Below are 15220 nucleotides of genomic sequence, written 5' to 3'. Positions count from 1 at the left end.
TGGAAAAAACTAATTTGCCTTAGAGGCGCAATATTTATTTTGGAAAAACAATATATTGAAATTTAATGTGAATGTTCTGAACGCGTATAAGTTAAAATTTTGCTCAAACATGCCGCTCTTAATTAACAATAAATATTCGTCGAATTTTACGTGCGACTTAAATATCACAGCTTAAATGATATAGTTAAAAAAAAATGGCTCAAAACGTGCCAATTTTAATTTACGAAGTCGACATTAATTTAACAGTTGTTTTTTTACTTAGTTTGACATTTCAAAGCAAATTTCATTCAGTAAATGAAAATCAAAGAATGGCTCGTCAAAGGACGGTTAGTGAAAGAAACTTAATTCCGATCTACTACAGAGATGGATACGGCCAAAGGGACATAGACAAAATGCTAAATAGATATCCGTCATCTGTTCAACACATCATTGAGCGTTACCGCATTGAAAATAGAATCGCGAATAAGTCCCGGGTGGCCCCAAATAAAATATTTACAGAACGCGAAGAACGATGGATTGTACGAGAAATAACCAATAATCTTAAACAAAGTTGTCCAAAATTGTGTGTTGAGGTAGAAAGGCAACTTGGAAAAAGATGCAGCAGAAACTATTCGACGCATTTTGAGAAAAAATTACATACATGGTCGAACTGCCAGAAATAAACCGTTTATTGGCCAAAGAAATAGGAGTGCACGATTGGAGTTTGCCAGAGAGCGCATTAGTAAAGATTTAAACTTCTGGAATTTAGTGGTACAGTGAAACCTCCTATAAGCGGCCACGAGTGGTCGCCTTCTATTTGTCGGCTTATTATAAAATGTAAAAATATTAATGGGTTTTTTAAATCTCATTTATTAAATGAATTTTAAATGAATTCAATCAAGAGAAAAATAAGAATAAACTTAACTAATCAGCCATAAAAAAGAAGCATTTTCAAATGACAAATGAAAAATTTATGTATATACATTCAAACATGTACAGGGTTGGTCCATATATTTAGATAGCGATTCCTGCTTTTATTATAAAAAAAAGAAAAACTTTAAATATGATACTAAAGTTGTAAGATTTATCCTAAATCTCCTGACCCATGTAAATGCCAAAAAATGTTACATAACACAACAAATGAATGAATGAAAGTTAAAAAAGGACATAAAGTTGGTAAATTTATAACGGAACACTCTGTATATTGTATAAAAATTGAATAGACATTTATTTTCTAATTTCAAAAATATATAACGTGTTAAATTTGGTTTAACCGTTCTCGCGGTATTTGCATTTAACAATCGGGATTATATTGTTTTTCAAAATTTCAGTTGCCATAAATAAACTAACAAAAAAATAATAAACAACAAAATTATTGATTCGGCTTGACATTTTCTTCATTTCATCCATAAAATGGGTTATACAGAAGAGGAAAAGCTAGAAATAATTCGCTTGTATTATAAAAACAACAATAATGTTACTCAAGCGCAAACTGAGTATCAGCGCATTCATCTCCACATGCTAGTTCCTGCTAGATCCACTTTTTATTATACAGAATAAGGGAGCACAAGAGGTTTTAAAGGAAAAACGCATAATTATCTCAAACGAGAATGAAGAACTACAAATTTTATTGTATTTTGAGGGTAAGAACGGAATTTTCAATTATTTTATCTAATTTATAAATCTGTTATTATTTTTTAAAAAAATTACATTTATCTACGGTAGATGCTAGTAAATATTTTGATAAATCTATCAAAACGATACAAACAATTTGACATAAATATGGATATCACCCTTATAAAACGTTGCCGGTACAAAAACTGATAGATAATCACAAAATTAGAAGACTAGCATATTGTAATGATATGTTACTTAGGAAATATGGAGACAATAATTGTTTTAATAAGATATTGTGGAGCAATGAACCTCCATTCACCATTGCAGGGATGTATAACCGTATAAACACTCATGTGGGTAGTAGTGAACCCTCAGGCTTATGTTGAAATAAAAACTCAGGATCATAGGTCATTAAATGTTTGGTGTGGTATTCTTAAGAACCGAATAATTGGACCAATTATATTTGAAGGCTCGTTAACAGAAAACAGATACCTACAATTTCTAAACGATGAAATTGAAGGTTTGTTAGGACTTCCTTTCAAGGAATGTATTAACATTATATGGCATCAGGATCGTGCGCCGCCGCATAACTTGATTCACATAAGAAATTTTTTAATTAATCATTTCAACGAACGGATTGGAAGCTATAGGGCCATTAATTGGTCACCAAATAGTCCTGATCTAACCCCTTTAGATCATTTCCTATGAAGCTATCTAAAGCATAAAGTCTATAAGGAAAGAAGTCAAAATTTCGAGGATTTAAGAGAAAGAATCCAAACAAGTATCGATTCATTGAATGAACATCCTAAATTTATTTGCAATGCTTTGTTGAAGTTTAGATGAAGATTACAGAAAATGTGTTGAAAATAACGGCGGACACATTCAACACTTGTGAATTTTTAATTTTCGAAAAATATTTATTAAAAAAATTTTTTTAATCTGGATTTCATGGTATTAAAATGCAACTTGCTAATGTTAGTTTTAAATTAATTTATTATTTCCAAAATGAAAATAATAAATTAATAAATAATAATTACTTGAATGGGAAAATAATTAATGACTTTTGGTCCATTTGTTTATTCATGGCAACTGCGATTTGGAAAAAAAATATAATCCCGATTGGAAATATGGATATATTATATGGAAATATATATGGAAATACAGCGAAAATGGTTAAACTAAATGTCAACATGTATTATATTTTTGAAATAAAAAAATAAAGGTTTATTCAATTTTTATAAAATATACACGGTGTTCCATTATAAATTTATCGACTTTGTGTTCTTTTTTAACTTTGCAATATTCATCTGTTGTGTTAAGTAATATTTTTTAGTGATTTAGGATAAACCCTACAACTTTAGTAGTTAAAGTGTTTCTTTTTTTTTATAATAAAAGCGGCGCTGTCTAAATATACGGACCAACCCTGTACATAGTATATGTATATGTATGTACATATTTAGGCAACTAATGTTTAGAAACAAAGTACTTAATTTTGTACAATAATACAAGTACAACAATACAAGTACAATAATTTAAGTTTGACAGGTCTTTTTTTTATAAAATTCTCTTCAAAATGTATCTCTAACATACTTAATATTTGGAATCCTTTCATTTCAAAACATTGTTCTTCAAAGAAAACTATTTTAATTTATTTACACTTTTAAACACATCACTGTAAGAACGGATTTTACTTTTATTCATATTATTGTATATCATTGTCTCTGGTTCATCTTCAGAGGCTCTTTTCTGTGTTTTCATAAGAAATTGAAATTTCCATTTCTTGATTTTCTACTTAAACAACGTTATCAACATTAATAAAAACATCTGTATCAGTTTGTTTCTGTTCAGCATTTCTCATCATTTTCCAAACCTGCTTAAGTTTTGCTAACAGAACTTAGTTTTCTGGGTCCCAATCTTCACCTGGCATGGATTTAACTTCATAACCAAACCCAGCTTCATCAAAATAATTCCTTATGGTCGAAGAAGACACTTATTGCCAAGCTGAATTAATGAAAAACACCGCCTTCAGTACATTTATAGATTTGGCTAACTCACTAGCGTTGTCAACACTATCCATTTTTATTAAGATATATCTTAAAATAATTGAGCGGTAACATATCTTAAAATCCTTTATTATCCCTTGATTGAATGGTTACCATAAGGTGTATTTGGTGGTAAGAAAGTAATTTTAATGTTCTGTAGATTGAGGTCTCTTGGATGAGAAGCAGCATTGTCCATAAATAATAAAAGCTTCCGTTTTTCCTTAGTCATTTTGCAATCAAGCACTTGTAATCATTCTATCATGATATTACTTGTCATCCAAGATTTTTTTATTTGAATACCACGTGATTGGTAAAATACGCAGGTCCAATTTTTTGAAACAACATGACCTTGTTGATTTTCCGATGATTAAAAGTTTTTCCTTGTCACTTACCATATTTATACAGTGTAAAATGATGAGGTGTTCTTTGGTCATTTTTCCATCCACACATTTTTTACCTTTTAAAGCGAATGTTTTTTTGGGTAATGAACAAAAGAAAAAGTCAGTCTCGTCAGCATTATAGATATTTCTTGGCTCATAGTTTTTCAGTAACACCGAAATATTGTTTTTGAAAATGGCCACGTCCTCCGTATTGACACTAGCAGCCTCTTCTGAGATTGAGCGAAACGGAATGTGCAATCAAGCCATCAAGAAGAAGCGTGGAAATCCTGATACCTCATTTTTTTCTGCAAGCTCTTTTGTCTTTGATCGAATTATAGACCCTGATATAGGAAAAATTTGATTCCGGGTTTTAACAAACCGTTCAAAAGTTAGCTTGTCGATGTTAAGTCCCATAGCTTTGAAGAATGACCTCTTCTGATCTAAGTTAAATGATATATTACAACTGTTTAATAGTTATTTCCTCTTCTTAATTACGAGGGGCGTTTGATAAGTCAGTGACTTTTTGAATTTTTTGGATAATAACTTTAAATGCAACACTACTCCCGTCAACTGTCAACTGTTAATAGACTGCTGTCAAATTTTGAGCAAGCTACGTCATTTAGTTTGTGTTTAAGAGCCATTGAAAGCAGACGACCTCATGAATTTCGACGAAAATGGAAAAAAGCAAATTTCATGTGCTGATCAAGCATTATTTTTTACAAAAATACATCTCCGAAATCAAGAAAAGACTTGATAAATACTATGGGGACTCTGCACTATCAATTTCAATGGTTAAGAAGTGGTTTACTGAGGTTCGTTGCAGTCTTATCAGCGCAAGTGATGCAGAACGTTCAGATCGTCCAAATGAGGTGCTCATGCCAGAAATTGTCGATAAAATCAATGGAACGATATTGGACGATCGGAGAATGAAAGTGTATGAGGAACAATCGAAATAGTGGGCTTCTTCAGGTGAACGTGCACCAAAAAAAGCCAAGATAGATTTGTCGGCCAACAAGGTGATGGCCAGAGTTTTTTGGGATTCACGCGGTGTCATTCACATCGATTACCTTAAAAAGAGTAAAACGATCACTGGTAAATATTATTCAAAGTTTTTGGATAGATTCGATATTGAATTGAATCAAAAACGATTGCATTTGGCGAAAAAAAAGTGCCGTTCCATCGAGACAATGCACGGGTGTAGTCGCCATGGCAAAAATTCATAAATTAGACTACGAACTGCTACCCCACCCAGGATATTCCCCAGATTTAGCCCCCTGCGACTATTTCCTGTTCTCAAACCCCAAGGAATGGCTGGGCGGTAAGAGATTTGGATCGAATGAAGAGGTCTGAAATAAACGCCTATTTTGTGGACCTTGATAAAGCCTATTATTTGGAAGGAATAAAAAAAATTAGAAAAACGCTGGACTAAATGTATCAAGCTAAAAGGAGGCTGTGTTGAGAAATAAAACGTTTTTTGGCCGAAAAAAATATATTTCATTCAAAATGTCACTGACTTATCAAACGGCCCTCGTAGTTTACTTGCCTGGGTTTTTCCTATATTAAATCGAGCCGCCAAGTTCCATACTCTAAGTTTTGCTGTATCGTAAGCTTCCACCACTTGCAGTTTTTCCTTTAATGTTAACCCTTATTGGTGCAGAAATCTGAAAGAAAATATTCTCCAGGTGGCGCAAAGAATTTTTTTTCATGTTTGGGTTCTATTAAGTGGTCAAATAGAAAGTTATATAAGCCCTTTTTACTTAAATAATATACAGGATGCGTGAATAAATAGGTGGTTTCAAATTTGATCCACCACCGCGCCAATGATTAAAAAATGGTGGTCCATTATAAGGGCCACTGCCGTCATAAGAGTTAACATACGTTTTGTTGGAGTCATTACTATATGTGTTATATGTAAATATTATAAACACACTAGAGAAATATTGCTGCAAAAATGAACTACACCGAACGTTGTGTTAACTAGGACAAAGGTAGTAGACAAAAATAGTGGCATAGTTATGTATACAGGGTTATTCACCCAAACCGTTCATTAGAAGTTTACTAGGATCTAAAAGTGATACGAATTTGAAAATTTGGAGTTAAGTTAAGTTCGACATATACTATTTTTTTAAAATATTTTCAACTTGCTGTCACTTCCGGTTTAACCGGAAGTAGCTGTAACTTGCTTATTTCAAATGGAACCCCCAGTATATTATTTTATTTTTAGATTCTACACAATATTTTAGGTACATTTTCTGTATAATGTCCTATACTTAGTTCTTACCGTTTTTGAGATATGTGACTTTGAATTAAAAACGTGCCTCTGTAATGACCAATTTTAAAATTGCATATCTCCGCAGTTATTAAAGACATAATCACCATATTTTGCAGAATGTCAATACATAGTCTTAGGTTCACACTTTCACTAGTTTTATGGCTTAGTATTATACAGGGTGTCCAAAATTCAGCTCCTAACATTTACATTTTTGAAGTTGCAAAAGTCGTTTTTTTTAAATGGGACACCCCATAACTTTAAGCAGTATCAAGTAGAAAATGTAATTCTCTATCGAACTGTATTAGGGTTACCTATACCTATTCCAAACCATTTTCGCAATAATTAAGTTTATGTGAAACTAGTAGTACATATTCACTCTGGTAAATTTTTATTCTTCGCGTAGTTGGCCATGGAAAAGAAATAATGACAGTTATTACTTGCATTGCACGTTTTTGTTTTTCGGTGGCTGTTAGTAGCAAAATTAAAGTGAAACTTTCAATCAAAATGGAAGAATACACAAACGCTGATATTCTCAATTTGTTTTATATTCACGGAGAATGTTACAAAATTTTGGAGAGAACTTGCCGTGTATTTAGTGAACGACATCCCCATTTGCCGCCAATCAACAAGACAAAATTCAGGAGAATTGAAACTAACTTTTTACAATTCGGGAAAGTTAGCGCTACAAAAAATGTTCCTAAACGAGTGACTAATGACGAGGGTAATATAATAAGTACACTGGCATATTTTAACGCATTTCCGCAAAGTTCAACAACATCTGCAGAAAAGGATTTGGGAGTTTCAGCTTCGTCTATTCAAAGAATTCTGAAAGAACATCGTATGCACCCTTACTCTTTCCAACACGTGCAGGCTTTTAGAGCAGGCGATGATCTTCGGCGAATAAAATTTTGCGAATTTATGCTGCTAAAAATTCAAGAAGACCCTCAATTTCTTTCAAAAATACTTTGGACAGATGAATCGAAGTTTTCTAGAGAAGGAATAACAAATAGAAAGAATCAGCATTTCTGGGCAGTAGAAAATCCACATGTTTTACGCAATGTATATTTCCAAGAAATGTTTAGTTTTAATGTTTTCAGTGTATTATGCCATGATCAGGTTCGGTATTGTATTTACAATGAAAATTTAAATAGTGACAATTATTTGGAAATTCTTCGAGAAACTGTTACTCAATTTGTAGAAGAAATTCCTATTGGTGATCGTCAAAATTGCTGGTATCAGTTAGACGGGGCTCCTGCACACAATTCTCGCGAAGTTTACTTACAATTGTCACGAATGTTTGATGATCGCTGGATTGGACTCAATGGCCCTTGGAGGTGGCCACCGCGGTCGCCTGACTTAACACCCTTAGATTTTTTTTTATGGGGCTATATTAAAAGCAAGGTTTATTATTCTCCAGTAAATACCCGCGAAGATTTGCTCAACAGGGTGCGGACAGCGTTTGACGAACTGGACAATAATCAAATCCGACAAGCTGTAGAAGGAGTCCAAAGAAGAATTGATCTGTGCCTTCAGATGAACGGTCAACATATTGAACATTTATTATAATACTATTTCTTTGTTTCGACGATTGTTGAAATTTAGTTACAATAATTAGTTTATTAATCTTATTTATTATTATTATGTACTTCTTTATTCAGCAATGATTTAGGAACATTTTTTGTAGCGCTAACTTTCCCGAATTGTAAAAAGTTAGTTTCAATTCTCCTGAATTTTGTCTTGTTGATTGGCGGCAAATGGGGATGTCGTTCACTAAATACACGGCAAGTTCTCTCCAAAATTTTGTAACATTCTCCGTGAATATAAAACAAATTGAGAATATCAGCGTTTGTGTATTCTTCCATTTTGATTGAAAGTTTCACTTTAATTTTGCTACTAACAGCCACCGAAAAACAAAAACGTGCAATGCAAGTAATAACTGTCATTATTTCTTTTCCATGGCCAACTACGCGAAGAATAAAAATTTACCAGAGTGAATATGTACTACTAGTTTCACATAAACTTAATTATTGCGAAAATGGTTTGGAATAGGTATAGGTAACCCTAATACAGTTCGATAGAGAATTACATTTTCTACTTGATACTGCTTAAAGTTATGGGGTGTCCCATTTAAAAAAAACGACTTTTGCAACTTCAAAAATGTAAATGTTAGGAGCTGAATTTTGGACACCCTGTATAATACTAAGCCATAAAACTAGTGAAAGTGTGAACCTAAGACTATGTATTGACATTCTGCAAAATATGGTGATTATGTCTTTAATAACTGCGGAGATATGCAATTTTAAAATTGGTCATTACAGAGGCACGTTTTTAATTCAAAGTCACATATCTCAAAAACGGTAAGAACTAAGTATAGGACATTATACAGAAAATGTACCTAAAATATTGTGTAGAATCTAAAAATAAAATAATATACTGGGGGTTCCATTTGAAATAAGCAAGTTACAGCTACTTCCGGTTAAACCGGAAGTGACAGCAAGTTGAAAATATTTTAAAAAAATAGTATATGTCGAACTTAACTTAACTCCAAATTTTCAAATTCGTATCACTTTTAGATCCTAGTAAACTTCTAATGAACGGTTTGGGTGAATAACCCTGTATAGTATGCGTTTCGGGAGTCCGGTAATTCCCCTACAAACGACGCGCGACCGGGCAAAAACATTGCAATTCATTAAATATTTTAAAAGGCGACGTTCATTTTCATTCGAAAATTCTTTCCTGGTTGCGGGCTAACTAATGTCCTTCTATGAGAGAAAAAATGTAAAAAAGGAGTAAAATTTAGTGTCCGTGACCATTTAATAGAGACTCCTCTTAGTAAAGAAATCTTTATTAGAAACTCTTATGGAAAAGAGTTGGTACCCAGAAAACTATCTGGTTATGAGAGAGGTTCGCTTATCGGAGGTGTCCACCAAGATAGATTTTACTATATTTGTTGATGAAATCAAAATCAACTTACTTGGGTCGGATAGGAAAATACCAGTATGGCAAAAGTCTAATAAAGAGCTGAACTTAAAAAATTTGAAAACTATGGTGAAGCACTGTAGAGGTGGACTTATACACTGCGTGACATAGAAAAGAGAACACCCCGTAAAAATGATTTGATTTAAATAATTTTTGGTATGCATGTTGTTTACGCCAAAACAAATACTTCATTAAAAAGTTGAACAAATTTAATTGTTAAAAACTAAAAAAAATTAAATAATTTGTCGGTCCTCCGCGGTGTCTTTTACATTCTTGTACACGTCTAGGCATGGATCTAATGAGGTGATTGATGTCCTCTTGGGGGATCTCATTCCAGGCTAACTGGACAGCATGACACAGCATCGCTAGGGTTTGCGGGGGATGGGGTAAATTATGCAACCTTCTACCTATAATATCCCATACATGTTCGATCGGTGAGAGGTCTGGAGATCGAGGTGGCCAAGGTAGCAAATTGACTGCATTTTGTTGGAAGAAGTCCATAGTCACTCTAGCCACATGTGGTCGTGCATTGTCTTGTTGGAAAACTGGATCAACAAGAGTTTCCAGATAAGGCACAAGATGAGGTTCCAGGACTTCTTGGATGTATCGCTGGGCTGTCATACTGCCTCTGACGAAAACTAAAGGTGACCTGCTACCATATGCAATGGCACCCCAAACCATTACCCCAACAGTCTGATGGACATGCCTCTGTATTGCAAACTGAGGATCCCATCTTTCACCCCGTCTCCTTCGTATTCTTGCCCGACCATCATGCATACCGAAACAGAATCTGGATTCGTCACTAAACACGATATTATCCCATTCCAGAGTCCAATGTATCCGTTCTTGGCACCACTATAGTCGATTTTGACGATGATTTAAGGTGAGGGGTAACACGAGATAGGGACGGTAGGAAATCAATCCAAAACTTCTTATGCGGCGATAAATGGTTCGTATCCCAATGGGCCTTCCATACTCAGCGAACCACTGATCCGCCAGCGTCCTCGACGAGACGAACCTATCTCTTAGGGCCATAATTCGGAGTCGGCGATCTTGGCGTTCTGTAGTTCTTCGAGGTCGTTCAGTACCTGTTCTTCTGCCTGTTTGCCCTTCTTCGAACCATCCCTGACAGCATCTCACTATAGTGTTTACACTACGGTTCAATCTAGTGGCGATTTCCCTAAATGACAGACCAGCCTCTCGTAGACTCTCTATTCGACCCCTCTCAAACTCGCTCAATTGATGAAAATTTCGCTCTATTTTGGTTCTAGGCATATCTCTACGCAGTTTCTAAGCACACTACACTCCAATAAATGTTATTTTCCAGTTGTATTGTTGATATTTTATTGCAATTTTTATATTTAAAAAAAACCTAAAATTCCGAATAACTCGTAAATACGTAGATAAATATGAGTGAAATTTTGATCGTTTCTGCTATACATATAAACAAACATGCATACCAAAAATTATTTAAATTAAACCATTTTTACGGGGTGTTCTCTTTTCTATGTCACGCAGTATATTATGGAGGTGTATGTCGTCTGCAAGAGTAGATAACTTGCATTTTATTGAAGAATTTATGAAGCAATACATGTATTTGGATATAATAAGACAACACGTTGTACCAAATGCGCAAAAATTAGGACAACAATAATTATCGTTTTTATCACGATAAAGACCTCAAGTATTCATCATGTCGGGTTCCAGTTAGTAGCTTTATAACTGCCCAAATGTTATTAAAAAACCAGCCCAGTCACCAGATTTAAATGCAATTGAAAACTTATGATTAACATTACAAAATAAAGTGCACAATGACCCAATATTTAACCAAAATGATTTAAAAACAAAAATTACTGGAGCTTGGAGCACCATTATACCAGAAGACACAAGAAAGTTGGTAGAATCAATACTTAGATGCCTGTAGGCAGTCACTGATAACAAAGGAGAACGGACCAAGTATGTGCCATATTAATTTATAGGAGTTTGTTATCTTTGTTAGTTTCGTAATTTTGCGTTTTGAATCATTTATGCTGCGACATTAAAATCGGACATAATTTTATAAAAAAATGTTCGTTTCTTAAATGTGGCACATCTGAGGCAAAATATTAATTTATATGCTTTTAAAGCAGCCATATTAAATAAATTTAATTATATTCTTTTTTTAAAATAACTATTGTGCCCGAGACAAGTTAGCTTCTCTTAATATTGGCTACCATTAAAGCTGTGATCTGCTGTATCTGCGTTTCCAGGACCTTTTTCCAATATTCTTGTCCTGAACACATTCTATCAATTTCTTTTTCTTCCTCGTTATTTTTAAAGTAAAAAAAAAAACATTGTTCACAGGTGGAGTTAGTATGCGGGCTGTGATATTCGCCGAACCCGGCACCATGGTTCAACACCACAACGAAACTGGTCTGCTACCCGGTGACAAACTTTTAGAGGTAAATGGAATTCCTGTGGAGGATCGTAATAGAGAAGAGATCATCGACATGATCAAAGCCTCTGGAGAGAGCGTAACTTTGAAGGTACGTTATTTATGTTTCAAATCAAATTTTGGTGGGAAGATGGTTCGGGGGATGGTTACCAGTAATATTTCTGTAGTTTCCGATGTCCCACTTGATAAAGATGCTCCACATAAATCATACTCTCGTTAAAATGCGACAATAAGCGCTTGCTCGATCTTATTATATCTAGCTCTAATTGCCGTGGATTACGTTACAATAAAAGGTATGCTTCTATGGTAATTAATCTTTTATACTCCGCCGAGATTTAATCAACTACTATGTAACTGCAAGCTACGGGAATTAATTAATATTTAGATGGAGAGAAGTTTATAGTTTCCTGCTGTTTTATTTGCAATATCTATACGTAACAGATTTCACTCACAATGCAGACGATTCTAAACGAAAATCCATTAATTTATAACATTGACGACGTTCAGGAATTTTGTATGATTTCCAAGGTCCTCGGTCCGTGACATAAGATAACTGTTCCTTACCGTTTCAACTGGACATGGAGCTGTTATTAGGGAATTACCTTGGGGAACGCATTGAATGGTTTAGCGGTTCGTAAAATGTAATTTAGCAACGTGTTTTCATTCACAGGCGATGCAATGTGGTCGTTTAATGTTGAGTCATTGGGCAAATCATCGCACACGTAAAAAAAGAAGCGGTGGTGGACGTAAGTAGTGCAGGGGGCAACGGAGGAAATTGTTAATGTCAACTTTCAATGTGTAATAGTTTTCCCCAACCATGCAATAGGCTTCAAAGGCTTAAGGTTGTTTCGACTCAAAAGTAGGAAGAAAATTATTTGAGTTGACGTTTCTCACTGAAATCGACTAACTTGGGTTTCAACTATGGGATATCCATAGTCATTGTATCTTCAACCATTTCTTTTCCTGAGACACAAAATGGGCATAATTGAGCCACAGAATCTTGAGATACAGTAACTCATGAAAACGATCAAATCGCATGCGACCAGCGATAAATCAACATGTTTTTCACATGTTATACCAGTTAAATTGCAACGCCATTGTTGCTAAAATATTATTTAAGAGTAAAATTAACAAAAACTACAAAAAATGAGCAGAACAATTTTTTTACTCAAAGAAGAACCAAACATTTCCTTTTTTACATATGATCAATATTATGAGTTTCACTGTAAAACCATTGTATGTATATACAATGGTTTCGCATTGCAAAAAAATCGCATGGCATTTAAAATTGTCGACAAAAATTAAAATTCGTTCTGACATACTATTTTACATGCTGCGGCCATTTTTAATAATTATAAATAATTTATTTTAATAGCCCAATTGAAACTTATAAAATCGATCAAGCGGTCTTGTGAGAATTATGACAAGAAATAAGTGTTTTATGTTTACAACGAAGATGGGAATGTGTTTGAGAATCATAATAAAAAACTGAACAAAGATTTTTGACCTATAATAAATACGTATTGACAAACAACATTTCGATTTAGGAACAATTTGCGCTAATACTACAAACATTTGATCAGTTTCGAGAGTCACTGTATGTACGATCTGGACACCTCCCGCTCTTGCGGCATTGCCCATACCATATGCCCCATGACCAAAATTTCTATTAAAATTTCAGAAAATGTTTCACTTAAATTGAATATCAAAAGCCTTTGAATTGCGTTCTCAGACCCCTTTATTTAGATACGCATTCAAAACTCTAGAAAAAAGATAAACGACCCCATATCTCGGAAACTGAGGGAGATTTTATAAATCGGTGTAGGTTTATGGAGGTCGGAAAACGATTAGTTCCGTGAATTTTTTTATTGTAAGAATTGGTTCGCAAAATCTTGACCTCAAAATTTTCAGCCCTCAAAGTATCTGTGATCTAAGTTCGAAATTTACAAAAATTTGGGTATTTCCCCCATTCAACGCTTTCACAACTGTAAAGCTCAAGAACGCAATCGACCATCACCAGGAAGAAATTAATGGCAGTGTTACAGTACAAGAAACATCAGTCCCAGAGGGCCCACCTATAAATTTCGGTTCCATGCATTAGGACCTGTTAACACCAGACAGTTATGCCTTTAATCACTGTTAAACGAGCCATTGTTTGGTAATTGACTCGATATGGGCGCATTGTGTGCATAACTTGCAGGTCAAAGAAGACTTATGTACTGGAAAATGCTTATTAGTAGTTATTAGAAATTTGCTAGAATGTTAACTAGAAGAGGTCTTGTTAAGAGTGTCATCGCAAGATCAAACGTGCGGCTTGGGACTCAAATGAAAGACCTGCAGATAAAGTAAATTAAATTGCGATTGAAGCTTGAGAAGTTCAATAAATTCCCAACAATCTAAATTGCGCAGCGTTTATATAAATTGGCCTTATCTTAAGGTCTCTAAGGGAAACATGCTGAGGACTACCTAATCATCTTACTGCATTCCTGGGTCAGATCAATAAAATGCAGCCGGGCAACTACACTAATAGTTTACGTGGGAGAATGGAAATGCTTTCCTATAAACACACACGTACAAAAGCATTCTGCTCAGATTTTTAAACGCCTACTGACAAGAGCTTTTAGTCATGAAACAATAATTAAGTGTACGCTTTCAAAAATTTAACTCCATTCAATAAGCGCTTTTAGATTGCACATTAATCTACAACATTGGCCATCATTCACTTAACTGGCTCGTTAAAATCGTATTTCTGCCGAAGACAAAGTTGGTTAATGAATTAAGAGCGCTTTTTGTTCCGTAACATGGAACATGTTAATTCGACAGTGGTAATTGGCCATTTTCGGACCAGTATAGCACACCACGTTTCCTTGTTTCCGGCCAGGTTAATAACTCTGGTTTCGGTCGGCGGATGGAATTAATTGTGCTTGAGCAAAATGGAGTTGTTTATCTCCATTGCAAGCATATTGGAAATATAGACAGAGTAAGCAATCCACGCAAATCCCTTCAGTTATTCAAAAATTCAGTCAATTTTTCACCAACAGCTGAGGATTGACAAAATGTATTCGGACCACCCTGTATATAGCCGAAATTCTCGGAAGTGTACAGGGAATAAAATTTGAGATTTTAAAATCTCTAATTGAACTAGAGTATAAAACTAAACATATCTGAACCACCCTCAAAATGCAGAAAATCGTCTAGGTGAACTTATCCAATATACATCTAAGGATGTCAACGTGTATCTGTAGCCGCTTACATTGAGGCGTTGTTTACTAAGATACTGCGTTTATGTCGGTTGCAATCATTGTCGATTACCAATTAAAGGATGAATGGTTTTAAGAGACAAATTTCAGAACACTTGTAATGAACCTGAATTTACACGCGCATAAAGATACCTTCTTACGAGCTACAACTTTGCTCAAAAATATTCTCATAATCTATTTGTGCTCTTACTAGCCATTGCCATTGAATTGTTTAAACATAAAACAATTCGCTGCGAAACAAGGCAGGCAGGTAAAAG

At 34.4% G+C, this 15220-nt stretch overlaps 1 protein-coding gene and 1 pseudogene across 2 annotated transcripts in view; both read left to right on the top strand.

Annotated features, from left to right (window-relative positions):
• Positions 1–15220, top strand: part of Mhcl (Myosin heavy chain-like) — an 87918-nt gene that overhangs the window by 10257 nt on the left and 62441 nt on the right. For both annotated transcript variants that reach the window (XM_066401714.1, XM_066401713.1), the window contains exon 4: positions 11613–11794. In XM_066401714.1, coding sequence (XP_066257811.1) covers positions 11613–11794 — 182 coding nt within the window. The remainder of the gene's footprint in view (positions 1–11612; positions 11795–15220) is intronic.
• LOC136416499 (uncharacterized) lies at positions 1378–2304 on the top strand (annotated as a pseudogene).

Source organism: Euwallacea similis, chromosome 23 (genome assembly GCF_039881205.1).
Source record: "Euwallacea similis isolate ESF13 chromosome 23, ESF131.1, whole genome shotgun sequence".
In the NCBI taxonomy this organism is placed as follows: Eukaryota; Metazoa; Arthropoda; class Insecta; order Coleoptera; family Curculionidae; genus Euwallacea; species Euwallacea similis.
This window is presented reverse-complemented; position numbering and strand designations above follow the sequence as displayed.